Below are 24,022 nucleotides of genomic sequence, written 5' to 3'. Positions count from 1 at the left end.
AAAGCACTGTTCACATCCTTGTATTTAAAATGCAGCACATCTTGAAGCATACCCTATCGAAGTACAGATGGAACATAAAAAACAAATAAGCAATTTGTTCTGTACTTGGGACTCTTTGGAGCATACGTGGTTGTGCGTTATTCGCGTAAAGTCTTAAGAGGCAGTCTTAGTGGGGAGGGAGGGGGTGGTGTATCTAGCAAGATCTAATCCAGTAGGCATCTGTGTATGCCTACTAGACTAAATTGGAAATATGCATTGATTGTGGGAATGGCAGAGTGAGTAAGGCACTTTTCCTCTGGCTGGAATGCTTAAGGCAGATGGTGCCACTATTATATCAGGCATTGTTACGATAGTGTGTTTAATCCAGACAGAACACAAAGGTGCAGTATTGTCATGTAGCACCAAGCATTATCCACTGCCAAATGCCATGTCTCGCTTAAATTAGAGTGAAAATGATTGCAGTTTAGCTGAAATAGCCTGGCTCCCTCGGAAACGATGTGAATCTTGAAGGTATAGTAACAGCAGCGGAAGAATTCTATACTGAACTGTACAGTACGTAGAGGAGTCAGGATGTGTCCATTTGAAGCAGTAATGAACAGGATACAGAAACTCCTCCTATAACTAACGATGAGGTCAGAAGGGTCTTGGCAAGACATGAAACGGGGAAGAGTGGCAGGAGAAGATGGAATAACAGTCGATTTAATCAAAGATGGAGGAAATATGATACTTGGAAAACTGGCAGCTCTCTATAGGAAGTGTCTATTGACTGCAAGGGTCCCAGAAAACAGGAAGAATGCAAACATTATACTAATCCACAAAAAGGGAGACGTTAAAGAATTGAAAAATTATAGGCCCATTAGCTTACTCCCAGTATTATATAAAATATTCACCAAGATAATCTGCAATAGAATAAGGGCAACACTGGACTTTAGCCAACCAAGGGTACAGGCTGTCTTCAGGAAGGGATGCTCTACAATGGATAACATCCATGTAATTAATCAGGTAAGCGAGAAATCCGCTGAGTACAATCAGCCTCTTTGTATGGCTTTCATAGATTACGAAAAGGCATTCGATTCAGTAGTGATACCAGCAGTCATAGAGGCATTACGTAATCAAGGAGTACAGATTGCTTACCTAAATACCTTGGAAAATATCTACGGAAATTCCACAGCTGCCCTAATTCTACACAAGAAAAGCAGGAAGATACCTTTAAAGAAAGGGGTCCAACAAGGAGACACAATCTCTCCAATGCTATTCTAGTAGTATTCAATTCTATTCTAGTATTCAAGCTATTAAACTGGGAAGGCTTAAGAGTAAGGATCGACGTCGAATATTTCGGCAACCTTCGGTTTGCCGATGACATTGTTCTATTCAGCAATGCTGCAGACGAGTTATAACAAATGATTGAGGACCTTAACAGAGAGAGTGTAAGAGTAGGGTTGAAGATTAACATGCAGAAGGCAAAGAAAATGATGAATAACCGGGCAAGGGAGCAAGAGTTCAGGATCGCCAGTCAGCCTCCGGAGTCCATGAAGGAGTACATTTACCTAGGTCAATTAATCACAGGGACCCCTGATAATGAGAAGGAAATTCATGGCAGAATAAAAATGGGTTGGATTACATACAGCAGGCATTGTCAGCTCCTGACTGGAAGCTTACCATTATCATTGAAAAGAAAGGTGTACAATCAGTGCATTCTACCGGTGGTGACATATGGGGCAGAGATTTGGAGACTGACAAAGAAGCTTGAGAACAACTTAAGGACCGTGCAAGTGATGGAACGAAGAATGTGAAGCATAGCATTAAGAAGACAGGAAGAGAGCTGTATGGATCAGAGAGCAAACAGGTATAGCCGATATTCTAATTGACATTAAGAGAAATGGAGCTGGGCAGGTCTTACAATGCATAGGTTAGATAACCGGTGGACCATTAGGGTTACAGAATGGGTGCAAGAAAAGGGAAGTGCAGTCGCGGAAAGAAGACTAGGTGGAGTGATGAAATTAAGAAATTCGTGGGCGCTAGCTGGAATCTGTTGGCACGGGAAAGGGTTAATTGGAGATCATAGGGAGAGGCCTCCATCCTGCAGTGGATATACACATCAGTGTACTTTATGCACTGATGATGATGAAGATAAGAATATTTGCAGTGGTGAATTTTGACTATTTGCTTAGAGGACCAAATCATATAAGACAATATTCAATTCGTTATTTGAGTTTTAAATAATCGAACACTCCCAGATAGTAATAGTCCACTTAAAAGTAAAATGAGTTAGTGGCCAGCAACTCGACGTATAAGAATATTTTATAACCTCTGATTCTCCAAATTTAGGGCTTTATGCACAGACTTGATGGAAATTCAACATGCTCTCTGATTCTCCACCTTGTGAGTCATTGACAGCAATGTAATGTGTAACAGAAATATTTTCATTCGAAATAAGTGGCATATTGCTTAAACCAGTGTTCTACTGCGAAATACTTGTCTTTCAGAAAGCGAAATCCTGGAATAAATTATTGAGTGCCTTTGAAACAAGGAAATAGCCATTTTTGGTTGCCTCTGTTCAAAGCCCACACAATTTTTTCTGAGTTTACACAAAGATATTTACATTTGTGATACAGAAATGTGGCTCGTGTTGGTGTTGTGCTTGACCACTGAACATAAGAAAAGTGTGGACTGTTGACCTGCTATTTCTTTTAACTTCGATGACTTGCTTGATCAGTTGACTCAAGCTTATTTTGACTGGCATTCAAACTGCGTAGTTTAGAAAACGTCTTTTTCAGCCAAAATGTCGCTATTTTTGGTTATTTGTAGTTATGACATCGTCTGAAGCAAACAGACAAGAAAGCCAGGAGAAAGTGAAGGGAAAATTAACTCCAGATGTCCAAACACCATTCCACATCAAGGAAAATTGGAACGTGATCATCTCTATTTCTGGCCATAGAAAGTACATTTGTACCAAAAAGAAGTAAATAAAAACTTGAGTTAAAATTCATTAGCGCAGTATGGAAACAATCAGTAAAGGATGGGCACATACCAGTATCACATACGCAGTGCCAAAGTTGTCTGTTTGAGCACCTGCTGTAACCCATGTTGTCTGCTTGGCAAGGCAGTAGCCAGCACATTCCTACTAACCCAAGCTGGTAGACATCTTGGGTCACTGGGTCATAGAGGTTACATACTGCGGAGTGGGTAGAGTTCTCAAGTTGACCAGAGGACTGCCGCCACGGTAGCCAAATGGTAAATTGTCACACGCATGGTGTGGAAGGCTGGTCTCCCATTGGCTGCAAGTTGTCATTTTGTCCACTTTCAGTTGCATTTTTTATTTATACATTTCAAACTTAAAAAATAACTTAATTTCCCCTATACTTCCTCTCACTTTAAATGTCTCTTTGCTTCCTTGGCTATAGCTAAGAAAAAGTCTAGCCCCTCTATTTCCCTTAGTCTGACCGTTCATTGTTTGAGGCCGATGGGTGGTTGGTATATGTCAGAATTTAGCAGAGAATTTTAACAGTGCACACGGTCGAGTTGGTTGATTCGTGCTGTACTAAAAAAAGCCGAAATGCTAGAAAAAAGAGAGATGAACAAGAACATCAGTCCCACTTGGGCAAAGCATTTTTAATTGTAATTTATATTTAATCACAGTTAAAACCACACAGTAGAAATGCCAGGCCACCAGACAAGCGCCAGGCTGACCCTAGCAATTCTGGAAGTGCCATCATGCCCAGCTTGCAAGTTTGTGTTGCCTCGTACAGCTTTCTGCACAATTTTGTTCGCCCGCTATCTTGAAGGGGAAAAACAAAAAATAAAACAAAGGGATTGTGTTTGTGGGGCTCATTCACTTGCCCCAATTTCAACCCTGAAGCAGTAATTTTAGAAGAAACAGTATTGCACGTGGCTACAATGAGCTGAACCTTTTCAAGAAATTCCTGTGGTGGACATGGTGGTGTCCACTGATGTGGCAGCTTCTTGTTTCACTGCGCATTTACCACCATGCCTACAGTATTCACTGGAGCTTGCAGTAACGAAACTGTGTGAAACACTCAAGTTCACTGTCGTCTCAGCTGCACGGCGATGTAAAAGTAGTAATGCTCTTTAGCCTGCTGTTCAGTGGCATTGTGCTGACAGTAGTGCAAAGTTACGTGTTCAGTTGTGTCTTCTTATCGGCAGTGGCCAAATTTCGATAGACCCAAAATTAAATGCAATCACCTGTGTACCAGAACCTTACTGATTGAAGAACTCTCATAGTCCAGCTAGGTCTCTCCACTATAGTGCCACTCATAACCCACTGCACTTCCGGGATGTTAAGCTACATTAAACGTAATAATATTTTCTTTTATTAGAATTGTACGGCGATAATCAATGCCCCTAAACCTAGGTAGGTACCCACTGAAATGCGCTGTCAGAACAAGTTTGACATTTAAATGTGTGTGGTTTGGCTCAGATGGGCAGGAGGAGGTGAATGTTATGTAATAGGCAACACGCTTCTTTCCCCTTGTATTGTTTGGTTCATGCAGTGCAAAACAGACGAAAGTGCGACACATATTTTTTCTAAAGCTTTCTCTTGCAACCAGAGAAATGCACAACCTGATGTGATGTGTGCCTGTCTAGCACTGACATTCGTGCTAGTGCCTGGCACGCAATCAATCGGGCTGTTGTTGCCTTTTCACACACTTGCTTGTTAAGGATGCTCATTTACGTTGCTGATGGGCTTACTTCGTGGTGATTAACATGTTTTCTACAAGCTGCTTCTAGTCTTCCTAACCTCTTTTATCATTTTATTTTTTCACCGATCTTCGACCATTCGTATCCAACCGAGGGTTGCTCGTCCCAGTGGCTCATTGATAATGGGATTCTGCTGTTGAACACCAGGTCTTGGTACGAGGCATTCTTCAGGAGGTGGGATGAAAAAGAAAAAAAAAATGTGTGCTGAGTATCCCAGTGTGTTTTTGGGAACACCGAATGGTCCAAGTTAATCCAAGCCGTCCACTGCGGCGTTAGTCACAGCTGCTGTGTTGCTTTTAGGACATTAAAGCAAACCAGTATGTCAATCAACAGTGGGTGTCATCTGTGGTTAATGGTGTGCTTGTACTTTTAGGGATGCTCAACGGCAGTGAGACACAGCTCATTCCCGCTGTGCCCAACACCAACCCAATGCTGTCAAAGCTGGAGACACCCAATGTAAAGAAGAGGCATCGACGCATGAAAAGCACCGGAGCGAAGAACTTTGAGGCCATGGAAGGTGAGGGCCCCTTGACCTTTTTCGATGACTTCTTTTATCTCAAAGTAGACACTACTTAGCATTCATACACAATGCAGGCCTTGATAGAAATAAAGAAGAAATGTCTGAAAGAACAAGGTTAATGTCCAGATGGGAAAAAAAGCTTAGGTGTGAAATAAGTTTAGTCATGGGTTACTTGGTTCATGATTCAAGGTCAAAAAGCTGCAGAAATATGTGGCTGATAAAGGTAAAGAAGCAGCATGAGCAAAGAGAGATGTAAGAATGTTAAGAGGGTGGCCGGCTTTTGATGATAGTCGAGAAGTTTACACTTGCCCTCTGTCTGTTCATGCTTCTATTCTGTCAGCTTTGTGGCTGTGAATATGCGTTTTGATGAAATTAACAAAGATGTTTGGTCAGTGCTATGTGTGCACGAGGTGACAACAGTCCTCGTTGGCAATCATAAGGATAGATCAGATGATCAATAAAATAATTATATGAAGAAAAAAACTGCTGAAAAAGTGGTTTTTCAATGAACTAATATCATTCAGAGCACAAACAGAGAAGACATGCTAACAGCAATTGCATTAAGCATGTTCTGCCAATAAGGTACTGTTGCACTAGCATAAAAGCCTTGCCCAACACCATAGCATTACCCAACAGGCATGCTGAAATGGGTACATTCTCACTTTATTTTCAACAACAGTAGCGTTAGCCAAAAACAATGACCGTGGCCATTGCGCCAATAGCACTCTTCATTTAAGGTGTCTCTGTGTTTCCTGTTATGTGGAATGGAAGGCCACAGACAAGTGATGGTGGCGCAGTCACATGCTTAAGTATAAAATGGCTGCTTCCACACAGTGGTGTTTTAAAGATGGGGCTGAGACACTGGTTGGGGTTCTTCTAGCAAGTTGGGGGGGACCTTTGTTAATAATCTTGCTGACTGATAAACTATCCCACAAGTGTATGAAGCTGTGGGCTCATTCACCGTCTGGCAGTAATATTATTGATGGACTAATGTGCAAATTTGCTGTGTGTCATAGCCAAGTAGTAGATTATTTTGAAGCATGCGGCTTTCTTTTGTCTTGTTTGTCCATTCTCGTGGTCAATGCTTAGTAGGCGGGGGTTGGACTTTCACTGCTGATGCCCTTGGCCGGCACAAAGATGCTGGCACACAAGGTGTGTGCATTTGCACAATCGAGTTGTAGGGTGTGTTCATTGCCAAATGATAAGCACTATTATGTGCTGTCCACCTGTACTACCATTAGTAGATGTGTTGGTTGACGGCTCTGTCCGCTGACGCTGATGGCACTGCAACAAATATTATATGCCATCGAGCACACCATTTCTTTAATAAAGCAAATGCATTTCTTGAACTGTTTGGCCATTATTTTATATTGGCAATCATCGTCGGTGGTTTTTGCACATATTGTTTAGCAGCTGAAGCAATGACACATAATGAAGTAGATATAATGAAGAGGTTGTACATTGATAAGTGACTAGTGTAAGCTACTGTATGAGCTTTTTTTCGATCTGATGTCCTTGCATTGGCCTGGAGCGTCTGTTAATCACCCATCGGTGACATTTTGGCACATTTGCATTTCAGACTCTGATGGGTACGAGTTCATCATTGTGTCTCTCGACAACAAGCAGTGGCAGTTCGAGGCATCTAATGGCGATGTAAGTTGTAAGGACCGACACGCATGAACTTGTGTTAACTGTAGCACGTCTGCACAGACCCAGTTTTGGAGGTAGTGGGCTGTAATTGAACCCATCTCTTCCGCCTGTACATTCTATTTGTGCTTTGAACATATCCTTGTTGTAAATGTTCATACTGTGAGAAGCTAATCAGTAGTTAGTTTCTATGATGAACTCATTTTCCTGGGCATTTCTAGTAATTACAACTTTTTCTACAAGTTAGTGCAATAGACTTATGTGTTTATCAACGTGCAATTTTTTTTTAATGTGGAACACTAGCTTGTTAGAGCAATGTTGGTTTGTAAACCTTACAAAGCAGACAACTGTGTGTGAAGCATTCTGCGACTTGCAAAGAGCCAATTGGCTTTCTTGTTTCTCACTGAAGGGTTGTTATAGCAAAGAAAATGTATACAAGATCTCGTAAATTATGTTCTGCTATTGGCAGCGGCGTAGCCAGAGTTTTTTGTTTGTTGGGAGGATGTGGGCATGGGGGGGGGCGGCAATTGTTTGGGGATGAGGAAGGGGAGGTCTGAGAAGGCTGGGCTGCGCAGGCCGCATGCAAACACACGTGGCCCAGTGTGCGATGGCACTGGCTGTTGAATCAAACTTTATAGTTGACTTTCATTACATTTATTCCTTAGTAATTTGTTCTTGCTTGCCAACAATGCAATGCAAATGACTGCTGCGCAACTTGAATAAGAAACGTAGGTATGTCAGCATTCACAGGCATGCATTCCAGCATTGTGTGTTGCTTACCATTCGTGCTTCAACATTGTAAACATTTTTGTCTGATAATTGCACTACCAAGATTGTTTTTTTTTTTTTTGTAAGATGTAAGTGGGCCCTTGAAGCACTCCTGAAAAAGGGCTAAACTATATTTACGCTCCTGATGTTGCTACTAAAATACGCCAGCACAGTGGTCGCTACTCGGTGTTCTTCATTTCCGTGTGTGTGGATTTCTCTTTTTTCAGGATCGAGAAGGTTGGGTCAGTGCCATTGAGCAGCAGATTCTCAGCAGTCTTCAGGGAAATGAAAGCAGTAAAGCAAAGGTGATTCAAGCTTCCTTTCGAGTCTGCAGGATTAGCTGTGTTTAAAATAAAGAAGTGCCTGACTTAATTTCTCTTTGTCTCTGTTCTTCTGGTGAAGTAAAATTCATAGTTTGAATTTGGGCCCGTGTTTCTATCCCTGTTGCTATTAGGTAGACCTTTCCTGCATTGCACTTTAACATGGCACACCAAACTAGAACGAACTAGCTCGGCTTGTTATTCTTACTGTCATTGCCATCGTGTACTTGCAGAGCCGCATGAACAGCATAGTGGACTCTGCAACGTCCATCCAGGCCATTCGGACAACTGTCCCTGGCAATTCTCATTGTGCCGACTGTGATACACCGCGTAAGTTTTTTTTTCACTTGTGTGTGACCTCGGAGAATGTGGTTACTTTCCTGCACGAATCGTGTGAGGGCCAATAAATATGTAGAGGCTCTCCTCGCAGTTGATTGACAGTGCAGTTTTAACGTGAATTAGGGCCTTGTGGGAGGTGACGTACACGTTAGTTACGCTGAATTGCTCTGGTCAATTCGAAGCAGTGTTTATTTTGCTTTGAACCAAAGAATTCACGTACCACTTTTTGATCTGTAGTGGATTCACATGTCCCAGCATTGATTGCTTTGGATCAACTTGCTCTGCAATGAAGCACTTGCTCTTGCTCTGATGACAAAGCCTAGGTTTGGCCAGAAATCGAAGGCCGTGCTGCATTGTTTCTACAAGTTCGGGTAGTGGATCTGTCTGGCTTTAAATGCTCTGATGAGGAGCATTTTGAACATTGTGGACAAGAGAAGTAGTAATTCGAACCATCTCTAGAAAATTCAGCCAGTTGTTCTAGTGCATTTCACAACTGAAGCTCTTTTTATTTGACGTTGGGGCAAGGGTGCAGGCGATTGTAGTCAAAACCTGTATTAAACAGCTAGTGAGTACTTGAAAGTCCATAATGATACCTGAAACTATTTTTCTAGGCATCGTTATATATTTAGTAAACAACCTCCAGCGTATCATAAATTTAAAGTAGACACGTTCAGTAATCGCAAATGACATGGTATTTACAAACTTGAAAAATAATCTATACGTATACTACCACAAGATATTTATATTCAGACATACATATTCACACACAAATATAAGTTGAGATAGCATGGCAGCAGCAAGAACGTTCACATAGTTGCAGACATGGTGCAAATGAGAGTTTGCCATAAAAGTGACTGCACATCTGTGATGGAATTTCCACTGGGTGAATAGAGTCCTGACCACACTATCTGCGAGGTAGCTTTAGTGGTTGCTGCAGCAGTGCCAGAGTACGCTTAAATGCACCTTGGTTTATGGACTTCTCGTTTCTCCTGCACATTGCCTGGAAGATCTCTTGCTGGATGGCGCCCAATGATATCTGAAGTACAAGCAAAGAGTAGAAACTGAAAGCTGAAAACATGCATAAACATATTTTATGTTCAGGCAGCAACAGCTGTGATCATGTAACATTTTTTTTTTCATGTATGTAATACCATGCTATTGGTCACGCATAAGCAACTAGCCGATGCTGTCACATTATGTTTTATGGCTGTTACATGCAAACTTGCAGGACCATTGAAATAAAAAATGATTCAAATTTGCAGGCCTCGGTGACCCTCTTCCGTGAGCTTGTGAAAGGGAGCTAATTAGCAATTAGGCACACACATGTTTGTGGCCTTTGGTTTGAGTGCTCATTGAAAGTGAGTATGCTGACCTTGCTTAGCCTGTCTTGGCCGATGAGATGTACATTTATTTCTAAAAGGAGGAGACTCGGGAATGCTGACTTGCTTATTGACAGGGCTATCCAGTCCTGCAACAGGCTGCATCACCAAATTGTAAAAAAAAAAAAAGAAAGTTTCAAGAAAGTAAGGCGGAAATATAGACTGACATAGTAAAAACAAATGCGTGTTAAATTCTTATTCCAGCCAACTATATATCTTTGAAGTGTTCTCTGAGAGCAAATTAGTTCCAGAAGTTTTTGAAGCAGTTCCTTCTGGCCGCTGAAGAACACAGGACAATATCAACACACCAAACACTGTGTAATGCATGTGTCATTACCCGAATGCTTTCCTGGATGTCCCGCTAAGTGTTTATTGTCATCATGCACACAGTGTACACATGTACATGTCATCATCAAGAATGCTTATTTACTGACGTAATTTCTGTGTTGACTTTGAATAGGGCACACTCACCTCACAAGCAATTTTTTTTTACTGTCGAAGGAAGAGCAATCAACAATTGATAAATGCAATGAACCACTAATAGTAATGCACATTTTAGTTTTGTGTCCGTATATTGAAACACAGACGAAAACGCTTGCAAATTATACACATTATACATACCTCTACACCCAACTTTAATTCTAGGAGATAATCTACTCCTGCCTTTGATTGAACTTGTCATGTACTGAACTTTTAGGCAAAACTGGCTTATTGAGCAAGCTTTAGAGAAATACAGCTTTTCCTACTTTTACTGTTGAATGTCCAACACCCTGGGGCTGGCGTGGTATAACCCTAGTCACTTTTGTGCCATTAAATCCGATTTGACTTAATAACTAGATATATGTAATTTCACTGTAAGTTCACCATCGGTCACGCTCACAGACTGATAGTTGTTTCCTGGGCAACCAGAGAAGAAATCCTGAGCATGCGCACAGCTAAGTATTTAGCTTAATCAACTGCACAGGAACAGTACTAATAGTTAAGCCGCACATATCAAGCTCAGTTTGCTCATCACTCTTTTTTTCATGGTACTGTTGCCCACAGTATTCACCCCCTGTTCTTGTTTTAATAAACAGCTGATGGATGCGCTTCCTCTGTGCTGTTTTCATCCCTGTGTATGTTTCAATTTGCAGTGCTGCTTTCCAAGTACATGTATAACCAGATATGCATCCTTGCCTCCTACGACGAGACGTTCATGAGCTTTTGCGTTTTGTGAACTATGCTGCAGAGCCAGATTGGGCCAGCCTCAACCTCGGTACGCTCATCTGCATTGAGTGCTCGGGCATCCATCGCAACCTCGGCTCCCATATCTCCCGGGTGCGGTCCCTGGACTTGGACGACTGGCCGTAAGTCCGGGCACTGTCGTTTCCATGCATGTGGGGTGCACTGACTGAGGCATGCCCAAGGCACTGGTGTTCTCGGGCACAGAGGTGTACTTGCATTGAATTCTGCAAGAAAATTAATTATATACCGTCATGCTAACATTGCCAACCAGAGGCACAGAATGAGTTCCCAAGGCCTGGAGAATGTAGCCTTGACCACACGAACGTTTGCTGGCATGCACGAGCTTGCACCTCTGTGCCTATTGTGGAAAACTATTACATTCGCTGACCATTTATTCTGACCTCACGGGGACTGCGGAACTGTCCGAATAAACAGGTGTCCAAAAAAGCAGATTAAGAAAAAAAAAAAGAAAGAAATCCTTTATTTCCATGCACTTATTTGGGCTCGACAGTAGGCTTGGAAGAAATCGTGAATGCGCCGTTGCACGCTGTTCCGTTTACACGCAATCAGATGAGCCTGAATCTCGGAGAGGGTCGTGAAAGCACAGTCACTGCTTGTACACGCTACGCATGCGATGTCAGTGTAGCACATGGTGCGTCATCTTCTGACTCGGAGTCATCGTCCAGTGGTGCAGCAGAAACCTGACGAATGATCTTGCCGTCGTTGAGTTCTGCTCATGTCAGTACAGCAGTGTCAGCACCTGTGAAACTGTCAAATGAGACAGTGTCCGGAATCGCAATGCAACCACTGCGCAGGTCTCTGCAGAACATTTTTGGCATCAGTAGGGAGCACATCAGAAAGCGACAAATCCTAGCCCTCCCGGCAGCCGCTTGCCGGCATTTCCCAGCGTAGTTTGTGTGGGCACTGTCGGCGCCATTAGACACTTGACGCGATGTTTCTGTATGCCCCGTTGGATCACCGCAACCTCGACACAGCACACAAAGCAAACATCACCACGCCGTCGCTCCGACACCAGTCGCACAAAAGAAAAACGTGGCCTACTTGCAGCGTCGTGCATGAAGAAACAAATAAATCAGCTGCTGGATTGTCTTGGCATGGTTTACTAAGCTGAGAGTGGAACTGCTGTAGCCACTCTATTGAACCAGGCAGAAATGATGACGATGAGCGGAGATTTGCAGTAGCGCCACTTCGTAGGGCAGCAAGGAGGCTCTGTTGAAAACAAAAATGGCATTCAGCAAGTTGAACCATGCACCAGTCACTCGGTGCATGGTGCATTCGATTGAGTTGGCTCTAGGAGTGTCCGAAAAATCGGACGAGAGTTGCAAGGTGTCCGAACTTTCGGCAATTGTTATACTACATTATGGTTTATGGGGAGAATGGCGGTGCCGTGAAGCAGGCCAAATAATCGAGCATATCCGAATTTTTGGAGTCCGAAAACTCGGTCGGCGACTACTGTATATACGTTGTTGGAGGAGAGGAAGGAACAGGTGAATTCCGATGTGTTGCCGGCAGCTGACACCTTAACAAGGACGAGAAAGAGGGGTGGGTTATAAAGAGAACGGTGCAGGAGAAAATAGAGTGGGGAAGGGAAAAGTAATACTTTATCCATTTATTTATTGACAAGGTTTTGGCTGGAAGAGAGAGAATGCCTCTCTGACTAAACAATATAGGACACCCTAATATTACCCACAGAGTGTCGCACTCTATAAAAATGCTCCAAACGCACAGTTGGGAACAGAATTGTGAGATTCTATTCAGAAATAGAATTGCACAATATATGACATGTTTGAAAGATGGGCTAATGTCATATCAATAAAAACAGACGTGCTAATGTCTTGCAATATTAAAGCATGTGCAATAGCGACTGTTAGCACAATTTACTGATTTGATTTCTCGTACAGGGACACAGTGAGTGCTTGCCAGCTAGTTTGTACGGTAGGTCATTGTGCAATTTGTAAGGTCTCCCCGCTTTTGTTCGTGGACAAGTGTGGAGGCATTTTCGAAGTGGGCGCGCATCTTTCCCCCGCCTCCCCCCAACCTCCGAGGCACATACGCCTAATCTGGATTGAACAGATCTAAGTGTCGCTCGTGCATCTCCTCTTGCAAAAGGCATCCGGCAGGTGTGTACAGATTCTGGGAGGTGAGAAACAGAAGAAAAGCTTTGTTGTATGAAGCGAATCGATTTCGTTCATGAATTGGAGTGTCACTTTCAAGTTTGCCGATTCCTGTGTATTACGCTGTTTCCTTACTTCTTTTTCTTTCTTCCTTTATTTCTTACTTTTTTTGTTGTTTTAACTTGTTACGGCACGTTTTTATGGTCCCTCCTGTTTGAACTGCATATTAGTGGTTTGCAGTAATGCAAAAAAAAAAAAAAAGCCCCACCACCACAAGGAGATAGGTGTGAGCTGGCGCATGCCAACAAGCATTCGTGTGGTCTGGGCTTAAGAGTTACATGAGTGCAGGGCGTTACAACAGGAAATGTCATCACAGGACAGAGCATTTTGTCAGGCTGCAGGGTAGCAGAGTTTGAACGCTACTTCAATAGATTTGAGTTGTCAAATCTCATACCATTGTCAAAGGTTCTCATACCATTGTTCTCCTGCCTGTTGTTTCTGTAGGCCGGAGCACGTGGCCGTGATGATGGCCCTGGGCAACATGGCGTCCAACAGCATCTGGGAAGGCAATGCTGCTCGCAGTGGCTATGCCAAGCCCGGACCCCACTCCAGTCGCGACGAGAAGGAGCGTTGGATTCGGGCCAAGTACGAGCAGCGAGAGTTCCTGGCACCCCTGCCTTCTTCGAGCGGGCCCACCGCTCAACAGCTTCGCGATGCTGTGTGCCGTGGCGACGTCAGACAAGTGGCACTGCTGTTGGCACATGCAGCACCCCACCAGCACGAACTGGTCAATGCACTGACGAGCGCCCGAGACTCGCGGACCCCACTTCACATGGCCGCTGCGTTGGGAAAGCTGGCCATGGTGCAGCTTCTGCTGTGGGTGGGTGCCAATTCCACGTAAACCTGTTCAGGGGCGGTGTATGCTTTTGCATAGGCAATCCACCTTTTTCGCATTCCTGTGCTGCCCTCTGTCCCACGCCACTGGAAACATTTTGGAAGGGTGCGAGGGCTTTCGCTGGTTTATTTGTGTACCTGCGCCCACGTTGAGTGTGCGTTGGTTGTGCGTTTCGTGGATCGTGATTAATTATTCATGGATTCTGCGGGACAGCGTCACTTTCGTGGAAGTTGTGTAGCACTCGCAGGCTACTGGGTGAGCAGGCCCGAGTGTGCTGTTGTACCATCAGTGTGGCCGATAAAGGCATGCTGAGCCGTCTGCCGATGCGGCTGCCTTGAAGTTTGTTGTCGCTTGTTGCTGATGTCTGCTCTTGCACCTGTCTTTTGCATTCCTTTTACATATTCATTAGACATGTCGCATATTCATGAAATCTTCAAGCACAACCTTCCACGTCGAATATTTTAAAGCGGTGCATTTGTTTGCATCGACATATGTCAACAGGTCGTTGTTAGCTTCAGATATTGTGGAAATGACACATTGCTGATATGAAATAATGGCAAAATATAGCAAAACTTGCATATCTGTGCATATGAGCTGCATTGTTCCACATTGAGATGAGTCGATGTGAGCTGCTGAGCCACAGAAACAACTCCAACTGTGATTCGGACGCATATATTATGGGCTGCCATTACTGATTCTCGCTTTTCTTTAACTTCATCATGCTTACAGTTTGCGCTTGCCATAAAGTATTATTAGAGAAAGAACTGTGCTCGGCATGCTCACTTAAAGGCCGTGTAGTACTCCAGCACAAATGCGGATGCCATTGCTTGCGCTGTTGGTAACCGAGCAAGGCAGTTGTTTATGTTCACTGTTTGTGGCGGTTGTTTCCCATTTGACGCAGAGGTAAACAGTGCTTCTCTGGAACTAAGAAATGTCAGCATAAGAACACGTAGAGATCCACCCATCTATGTAGTGAATGCGTCTGGGAGCTTACAGGAACGGTGACAAATGTTGGCACAGTGCTGTGTCGCCACTTGCCGCTTATTGTGTATGCGCCGTGCGAAGTGAAGAGCAGTTGACATCAAATCGCTTTAGGGCCACAACTGAACTATAAAAGCAGTTTCCTTCATTGTAACTGCTTATATTCATATTATATTATATTTATTATTAGTTCAGGTCCACCGATGGCAGGTGCACGAACTCGATGGGGCCGTGCTTAACCCAATCTTCACTAAACAGTATCAATATGGGCTGAAACTTCATGTGCATCGCTTGAGAGGACTGAAGCTTGGGCATTACAACTATGAAGGCGTGTTTCGGCTCGTATTGACTGTGATTAATTATGTACACGAGCGATTAATTATGTACACGGTGCTGTGGCCATCTCATTGTCGGTTCGACAGCCGATTGCATGGGGTTTGGTCGCACGATCATGGTCGGCACGCTGATTTTGTCAGTGCCGTAAACAAGAAAGCCCACTGCACTATGTCAACTCGCACCTGTCAATTGCGTTGTCAGCCTATTATGATAAAATGCTCTCTGCGACACACAATGCGGAGTAGTTGGCCAATCGTTGGCATCAGCATTTTGTCGGTCTCATATCCACCCAGTGTTACCGCGTGCTATAAAAGTAGGTGAAGTTCCCACTGTGGGTGGGGGGGGGGGGGGTTGCTTAGTGGCTATAATGTAGGGCTGCTAAGCATGAGGTTGCAGGATCGAATCCCAGCCACGGCGGCCGCATTTCCATGGGGCCAAAATGCGAAAACACCTGTGTAGTTAGATTTAGGTGCACGCTAAGGAACTGCAGGTGGTACAAACTATTCCGGAGTGCCTCGTAATCAGATCATGGTTTTGGCACCTAAAACCCCATAACTTGAGTATGTGAAGTCAGGCACGCACTGCCACCACCAACAAGAGAGGGCCGATGCTGCGAGAATATTTCATCAGCAATGTGATGTTTTGGTGTCGCCCAAGTGTAATCCATGAGCTTACTGATAAATTTGCTAGTGATCAAGGTGGCAACTACGTGGTTCAAGGTTCAGTCTCCATGAAGCTTTGGCCACTTTCTGGTTTAAGGTGGAGCTGCAGTCTTATGTTACGCACGTTTTTGGTACTGCACCAACTATGTACCAGCTATGTACCAGCTATGTACCAGTGGAGTTCTAATGCAATATACGGCACAAATGTTTACTGCAGTGCATGTTTGTGCTCTTTTATTTTTTTCGGGGGACTTTCCCCCGATATCAAGTAGTGTGGCCGCGTGTGCACTCCTTCCAAAACATTTCGCGACCACTGTGATCTGCTTAGGCAGGGTGCATGGGCCGCCGTTACACCGTGAAAAAGGGGGATTAATTTTTGCCAGTGTAATGGTGGCAAGGGAAAACACCGTGCAAATTGAGCTGCATGTAAATTTAACACTTTTTATACCATAGGTCAGCAAAATAAATGGAGCTCACTCTGACTTGCACACAAATTATTTTCGCTTAGGGCTCATCCACACTCGTACTTGCCAAAATTCTACTCAGCGATGCTCACTTGAAGTCGAGACACGTGGGTCACTCTGAATTGGAGCAAGTCAACTCGTGAGTGAGTCTGCTAACCTACGCTGCATTTCACTTCACTGCGCTAAGTGCAGTCAAACCTCAATATATATAACAAACATGGAGCCAACAAATTATCAGATACAGTTAAACTTCCATTAACAAAGTTGGCAAAATCGGCAGTTTGCTTTGTTATATCGAAATTACTTTCTTTTGAAATTCAACCTTTTATACGTCGACGCCAATAGATTTTTTTATATGGAAGGGGCCACAATATTTTCCAAATTATCAGGCAATCGGAAGAAGCAAATTTGAATGAGAAAGAAAAAAGGTTTTGCTGAATTTGAGAGATGGCGACATAAGATGTGGTTTCATACCGTGTTGACGACATATTCTCATCGGCAGTAGGAAATGATTCCAGCCACACTTTCATGCCGCCTCCGTGCCTGATAGTGTTGCCCGCAGTGGGATGATGCTATCGTGAAAAGCGTCGGCAGTGGGAAGTCTGCTTCTCACTTCAACACGTTTCTGGAACTCAAGATTGTGCAACTTCCAGTAATAAACATGCCGGAATACAGCGCACAAGATGCCATGCCATGTTGGTACGCCCACCCTTTGCACACGTGGCAGATTACCTCTAAAACAGGGCACAGGCTGCGTAACGCTCAGCCGTGCTAATCCACGGCCACTCTAGATAAGGAGACACGCGGAAACCTGCCTCTCTCCCCTCACTCCTTCTGCTCACCCGCGCTTGATCATGTTGTTGCGAGCTTGCTCCCTTTTCCCGTTGCTTGCGTGGCAAGGCACCACTTAACAAGCCACCATCCTTCTTAGCTCACCCTTGCACACTTACACTCGCTTGCAAAAGTCACTCAAAGCATACAGGCTGCGATAGTATCTAATTGCGCTTGGACTTTATACAGAACATGACGCTGCTCTGCTTCCACAGTCGGGCCGTTCTTGGTCGCGCGATGTGCGATTTGAGACGTGCATTCGCAAACAGCTGCGTGTAATTGAACCATTTGACCATCTGTATCCACGGAAGCTTCTATTTATTGTCTCGATATTCCTTCCCTGCGGCAGTGAAATTTTGTTATACTGAAATCATGTATTAGGGGGACACACTTCATTATATTGAGGCTCTAAATACATGTGTTCTGTGGACAAGAAGTCAGAAAATGTGAAATACTTCGTTATATCGAGAATTTTGTGATATTGAAATTCATTATAATGAGGTTTAACTGTATAATGTCAATGTGCTGAAAAGATGGTAGAGCCAGAGGCCGAGAAAGGCTTTGCTAGTCCCAGGTTCAGTCCTCAGCCGAGAACAAAATTTTCAACTGCAAAGCTTTCTTTCTGAGAAACCTGTATGGGTTTCCTTTGTATAGCTTCATATTATGTTTGGGCGGATGGCAATTTTCTCAACATAAACCTTCTCTACCTTGAGGACGTGCTGGTGGGCGAGTTGGTTATGCATGATTACAACGAAGGCGCCAAATAAAACAACGTACGTAGGAAGGAGACACAAGACAACCACGTAGGCGCACAAACAACTGAGCGTTTTATTTCTTGACACAGGAATAAATACCTGCTGTCAAGGATCAAAACAAGAAGAAGAAACAGGGCCGTCATCTGCATCGCACAAGGAAACCACGATACAGAACAACTTCTAAGTGCCGCTCCAAAGATGACGGCCCTGTTTCGTCTTGTTGTTTTGATACTTGACAGCAGGTATTTATTCCTGTGTCAAGAAATAAAATGCTCGGTTGTTAGTGCGCCTACGTGGTTGTCTCGTGTCTCCTTCCTACGTCCGTTGTTTTATTTGGCGGCTTCGTTGTAACCACATTGAGGGCTAATGCAGAATTGATTTGCCAGCGACATAAATTTAATATGCAGTGGGGGCACATTAAAGAACCCCAGTTGGTAAAAAATGATCCCGAGTCCCCCACTACTATGTACCTCATAAACATATTGTGGTTTGGCACATAAAACCTCCGAATTTAATTAATTACTCGTAATGATTTCACTTTCTTTCCAAATCTGTGTTATTGATACTGCAGTAGCTGTGTTTAGCGGAAGAGAAAAACAAGGCTGGCAATCATGAATGGGCAGTGGCCAGAGCCTCCTGCCTGTCAAATATAACTGCATAATTACATACCTGGCATTTTAGCAAATTTTTTCTAAAAGCTTACAAATTGGTGCTCGTTCTATGATTTTAGAAATGTTGCATAAGTTTTATGTAAAATAAGCTGGTGTAAAAAAAAAAAAGGAAAATGTGCAGATCCAATGCAACACTGGAATCTTAAATTACATGTAGCTTGTTTGAGTAAGTGAGGTATCAGAAGTAGTGAATAACAGCAGCACTGCCTTGTCATCTGCAGCTGTTAGGTATCTGCTTCACATTCAGGACAAAGGCAGTGTGTGGTGCTTGTCAAGGGGAAATGTTGACAAGAGGTGTACGCGCAGAGAGGTACAACACGCATCTAAGTAGTACATTGAAGGCTTCACACACTTTGCGTCATAGTGGCAGAACCATTCTGGGAGATTGGCCGAGAATGGGCTGAAGTTGCCTGTTCGGGCACATACCCATGGCCCAAGTTTTCCATATACCATAACCACAAATGCATCTGGCAAGGCAGCAGTGATGAATGAAATCATGGAGAAGAGGCAAAGAAAGCTTCGCTTTAAAATGTTGCTAGAAACATGTAGAGACATCATTTCAAAAGAGTCTTGATTGGACTCGTGAGGTTTTGAACGCTGCATAAACCGTTCTTTGCGTGGTGCTGACATGATTCTCGAATCTCTCGTACAATTGTTCTTAGAGCTTGCCTGTGTCCCTAGACTTCCTCAGAATACCGAGTAGCATTTCCCGCTAGTTCTTTCTGCAGGTGACACTAGTATTCTCACGAATACTGGGAGGCTATTCTTAAGATAACGTGCAAGGTGTCTAAACCTCATTAGAAGTTGGCAGCTCATAACTGCTATTCTGTGTTGTGAGGGTCAAAGAGCCACTGGAGCCCACGAATTCTACTTTGGTGCTCCGCTCATTCGAAGGAAAGTGGGTCTAAGAGAAGCCCGTTCTCGTGAACTTCCAGAACAATGCCAATGCCAAAGCTGTGGACTCGGAAGGCCGGACCCCGCTGGTGTACGCAAAGAACTCCAACTTTACGGAAATCTACGAGCTGCTCCTGCACAGCGGAGGACCCGACCCGAACCAGCTGTCGACCACGCTGTCTCGGCGGAGGGGTAGCCTGTCCAAGCGGTCGGACGTCTTCGACAAGCTCCCGGCCAGCATCATCTAGAAGCCCAAAGACAGTTCCTGGTTCACCACCCCATCATCTCGTGCCACCACTGCGCGCTGCTTTCATTGTTGCATCACCCACTGCCCTCGATCATTTTTTACATCCTCCACTGTTTCGTGTTGTTACTCGCTGGTTTTATTTGCCGATGAATTGCAAAATGACTTAATATATTACACCTGTCTGTCTGTCTACCTACTGCCCCTCTGTGCTGTTGTGTAGACATTTGTCCTGTGTTTGTTTCATCACATCTCGACGTATTTTTTTATGCCCTGACAAAGTATGAGTTGTCTTCTTTCATTAGTCTATTCGCAGCTGCGAATGGGCTCGGGACAACACTTCCTACAAAGCAAGCAAGATCTTATTCAGTGTTGTTAACTGAGAAAAAAAAGGAAAAAGAAACGTACCCTTTTATGTCTGTTAGAAAGTTAGGCATAAATGACATGTAATTAGACCTGTTTATGATGATGCATTTCTGGAAATTTAAAGGAGAGGCTACTCTGTGCTTCTTTTGATTCCTGTTACATATTGAAGTTTATGGGACAAAAATACATGCAGTCCTTAACTCTGCATAACTTCATCTTCTTTCATAGTGTTCAGGCTCTCGTAGTTTTCCTCCCATGCCATCTTTGCTGCGAATACAAACAGTTCCTGCCCAAATAGCTAGTCCTGACTTTAAATTAAATGTGTGTAGTTACTACTATTAGCAATTTAGTGCCGCAGAAGCTCAATCATTAAACAATGCGTTGAATATCTTGAAGACTGCTTGCGTTCCCATGGGTGCACACGCGCAGAAAGGCTATTCTGCAGTGGCAATTTGTTGCCTGTCGAGACTTCTCACTGCCCATTGCAGCCGTGTGGGTGCACTCGTGGGAATGCAAACTGACCACGTGCTCCAAAAGTAGGGCCCAGCCGTAACGATGCCTCTCTCAGCCAAGCAGTGCGGCCAGGAAGGTGCATGCAGCGCCAAAGCCCCGTGTGTGCATGTATGAACGCGTGCTAGAATTTGTTAGGATCTCGTCGAAGCTGTGCTTCAGTGGCCGTTTAGGCATGCGAATGAATGGAAGCGTTTGTAATGCAGTGCTGAAGTTCTAGCTAGAAAATTGTTGCTCGCCGGGACCGGCACACCATTCTCTTTTTTTCTATGGCACTTCATGTGTCCGTCACTTGACCACCGCATGCACTACTCGCCGGCGGTGTTTCGAGTCTCGAGTGTGAAGAAAACACTGCTCACCGTCCATGCTCTCAGTTTCTTCATTTCGTTTTTTGTGGCAACCCTCTGTGGTTAATTAGTAGGACTGGCACAGAGCACAGGACTGTGCAGGAAGAATGCCGTACTGTGCAGTGCGACAGATAAGTAAAAAAAGGGCTGGGCTACACAGGACAGCACCTGTGTAGTTGTACACTAATCGACTGACGGCTGTCCCACTGCGTTGTCCTACTCTCTTTGATAGTCATCTGTCATGCTGACATGGACTCGTCTTCAGCAACCCTACGCTTTTCACATGTTGTTTGTCCCACTGATTAACCACAATCTGTGGGATCTGACTCTCCCAACTTTAATTTCTACTGTATCGTGGCACACACCCTTTAATCTTTGACTGGCTCACTCTTTTGTTGTCTGCAGTCTAGCCTACAAAGATTACGCTTGCTCAGTTCATAAAGGTCTATTGCAGGCCTGGTTTATTATGGCATATAGGTTTACTTGAAAAATATTCTTTATGCCTTATGTATTATGTCTTATATTAGGAAAGAACATTGTCAAAATTATTCTACAACACATTCTAAATCTCTTCAGCACGCAATCTTTGTGGGTGGCAGCGGTCTTTTCGAGCGTCATCATGAACACAGTTTATTCTTTGATCAATTCTTTCGCAAGAGGCGCTGAAACATTACTTCGTGGCTGTTTAAAAACAAGCAATAGCACTGAAATATAAATTTTGAAGGAACATTTTCTTTGTTTGCACAAAATGAACACACAATTCCTGTGTGTCTCTTTGATGCTTTGATTTTGTATCATTGCATGCCATGTGCTGTGGTTACGTACTGTAGTGGCCCTTGGTGTACATATGTTTCTATAATTTATGTGTGTTGATTAATAGAGGCACTTGTTCATAGCTTGGAGGCCTGCCAATGGTGTGTCCTCTGATTGCACCATTTCTCCTCTGTGCATGTGTTTGTTGCTGCTATATTCTGGCAGGTTGTGGAAATGTACATACTGCAGATATCTAAGTTAATGTTTTGCAGATGCAATCATGTTCCCTACTGTGAACATGAGCTTTCTCTTGTTTTCCATTTATTTTTTTGCTTCTTAAGCCAGGGCAGTCAAGAATTGCTTTGTACAGCAAACACAGAGAATCTTACGGAAGATCACTGTTTATGTCTGTATGTAGGTTAATTTCTACTATGCCAGTGTTTCTATTTAATGCTGAGTCATGCAGCTGGGTTATTCTGTCAACATTCCGTTTGCAAGTGCGTTACTATAAAAACATTTAAGCAGCTTCACTTGACTGAGAAAATGTGTCCGAGTTTATAATTTTTTTTTTAGTTTTACAAATTGTCTAGTTAGTCACAATTAACCAAGTTATGTGGAAGTAACGCACAAAGTCAACTGGATTTTATATGGGTATTGATTCAGTGATGTAACTTGCGGCTGCATTTTGTGTGTGGTTCCTACCTAGTGTTGCTTACATTGTGAAAGTTGCGGATGCCATACTCTGTTGTGGCAGGATTAATATATATATATATATATATATATATATATATATATATATATATATATATATATATATATATATATATATAGGTCCAGCAACATTGTAGACAAGTGATTGCGTGTTTAGATTCCCACAATGTGCGGTTGGCATTGGGCTGTTCTCTTTGCTTACAAGGCATGGCCGCTGTCGTGGCTGGAAGCAGTATATGTATGTAGCATTTTGTAAATTTGTAAAGAAATAGTAAACAGGTTGTTTGTAATGTCAGTTTTCTTTTCAGGCAGAAAACAAGAATAAAGTTATACAATGTGTACAAACCACTCCTGGTGCACTGTTAATCCTGCAAGGTGAACAGATTTCCTTGTTGCGACTTGATGCATCTCAGGCAGTGCCAGTCTCAAACCAAAGGGCACGAGTCCATTAGGTGGAAAGAGGACTAGATGCCTGTAGCAATGCTCGCAGCTTATCCTAGTGAGATAAGCAGTGTAATGTGTAAATAGATTACTGCCACGCGTTGTTCTGAGTAGTTATTTGAAGTATCGCTTCATTGGCTTGTATATATCGCAAGCTTACCATTATAATGGAAAAGGAAAGTGTACAATCGGTGCATTTTACCAGTGCTGACAAAGACTGACAAAGACTCTTGAGAACAAGTTGGGGAGCGTGCAAAGAGCAATGGAATGAAGATTGCTAGGCATAAGATTAAGAGACAGAAAGAGAGTGGTTTGGATCTGAGAGCAAACGGGTATAGACGATATTCTAATTGACATCAAGAGAAACAAATGGAGCCGAGCAGGTCATGTAATGCGCCTGTTAGATAACTGTTGGACCATTAGGGTTACAGAATGGGTACCAAGAGAAGGATAACGCAATTGAGGACGACAAAAGACTAGGTGGGGTGATGAAATAAGGAAATTCGCGGGTGCTAGTTCGAATCGGTTGGCGCAGAACAGGGGTAATGGGAGATCGCAGGGAGAGGTCTTCGTTCTGCAGTGGACATAAAACAGGATGGTGATGATGATGATATCGGAAGAGGCGATTTCTCGTGGCTCGGAAAATTAAAAATTCAGGTTGTTGACAAAGTGTAATGCATTGGCATTAACAGCTAGCACTGCTCTCTGGAAGTGCTTTCATAATCGCCATCCTCTTTTATTCTCCGTTAAAATTTGCACCTCGAAAGGCATTTACAAAACAGTAGATTTTCCATTCATTCTCTCGAAGTGTTTCATCACTGTGGTTCTCCTTTGTCTTTGTCATAAAAAAATTACATTGCCCTGATCAAACTTTTTTTGCAACCAGAGGCTTTGTTGTAAAAATCACTGGATTTGATGTGGCACTTGGTCGTGCACTGGCCTACCAACGATTTCTAGAGTGCGGGGGGGGGGGGGAGGCACAAACCACAGATGTTCTGATGTCTCGCTCTCTGCGCGCGCGCGCGCGCGCGCGCGCACACACACACACACACACACACACACACACACACACACACACACACACACACACACACACACACACACACACAC

General features: G+C 43.6%; 1 protein-coding gene across 7 annotated transcripts in view; it reads left to right on the top strand.

The window, feature by feature from the left end:
- LOC142583348 (centaurin-gamma-1A-like) overlaps positions 1–22,819 on the top strand; it is a 141,911-nt gene extending 119,092 nt beyond the window's left edge. For all 7 annotated transcript variants that reach the window (XM_075693769.1, XM_075693771.1, XM_075693768.1 and 4 more), the window contains 7 exons: positions 5,093–5,236; positions 6,819–6,892; positions 7,882–7,959; positions 8,208–8,304; positions 10,921–11,038; positions 13,556–13,931; positions 19,582–22,819. In XM_075693769.1, coding sequence (XP_075549884.1) covers positions 5,093–5,236; positions 6,819–6,892; positions 7,882–7,959; positions 8,208–8,304; positions 10,921–11,038; positions 13,556–13,931; positions 19,582–19,788 — 1,094 coding nt within the window. In that variant the 3' untranslated portion in view covers positions 19,789–22,819. The remainder of the gene's footprint in view (positions 1–5,092; positions 5,237–6,818; positions 6,893–7,881; positions 7,960–8,207; positions 8,305–10,920; positions 11,039–13,555; positions 13,932–19,581) is intronic.
- Positions 22,820–24,022: the final 1,203 nt, after the last annotated feature.

This window comes from Dermacentor variabilis, chromosome 5 (genome assembly GCF_050947875.1).
Source record: "Dermacentor variabilis isolate Ectoservices chromosome 5, ASM5094787v1, whole genome shotgun sequence".
NCBI classification, from domain to species: domain Eukaryota; kingdom Metazoa; phylum Arthropoda; class Arachnida; order Ixodida; family Ixodidae; genus Dermacentor; species Dermacentor variabilis.
Note: the sequence above shows the minus strand (reverse complement) of the source record. Positions and strands in the feature narration are given on the sequence as shown.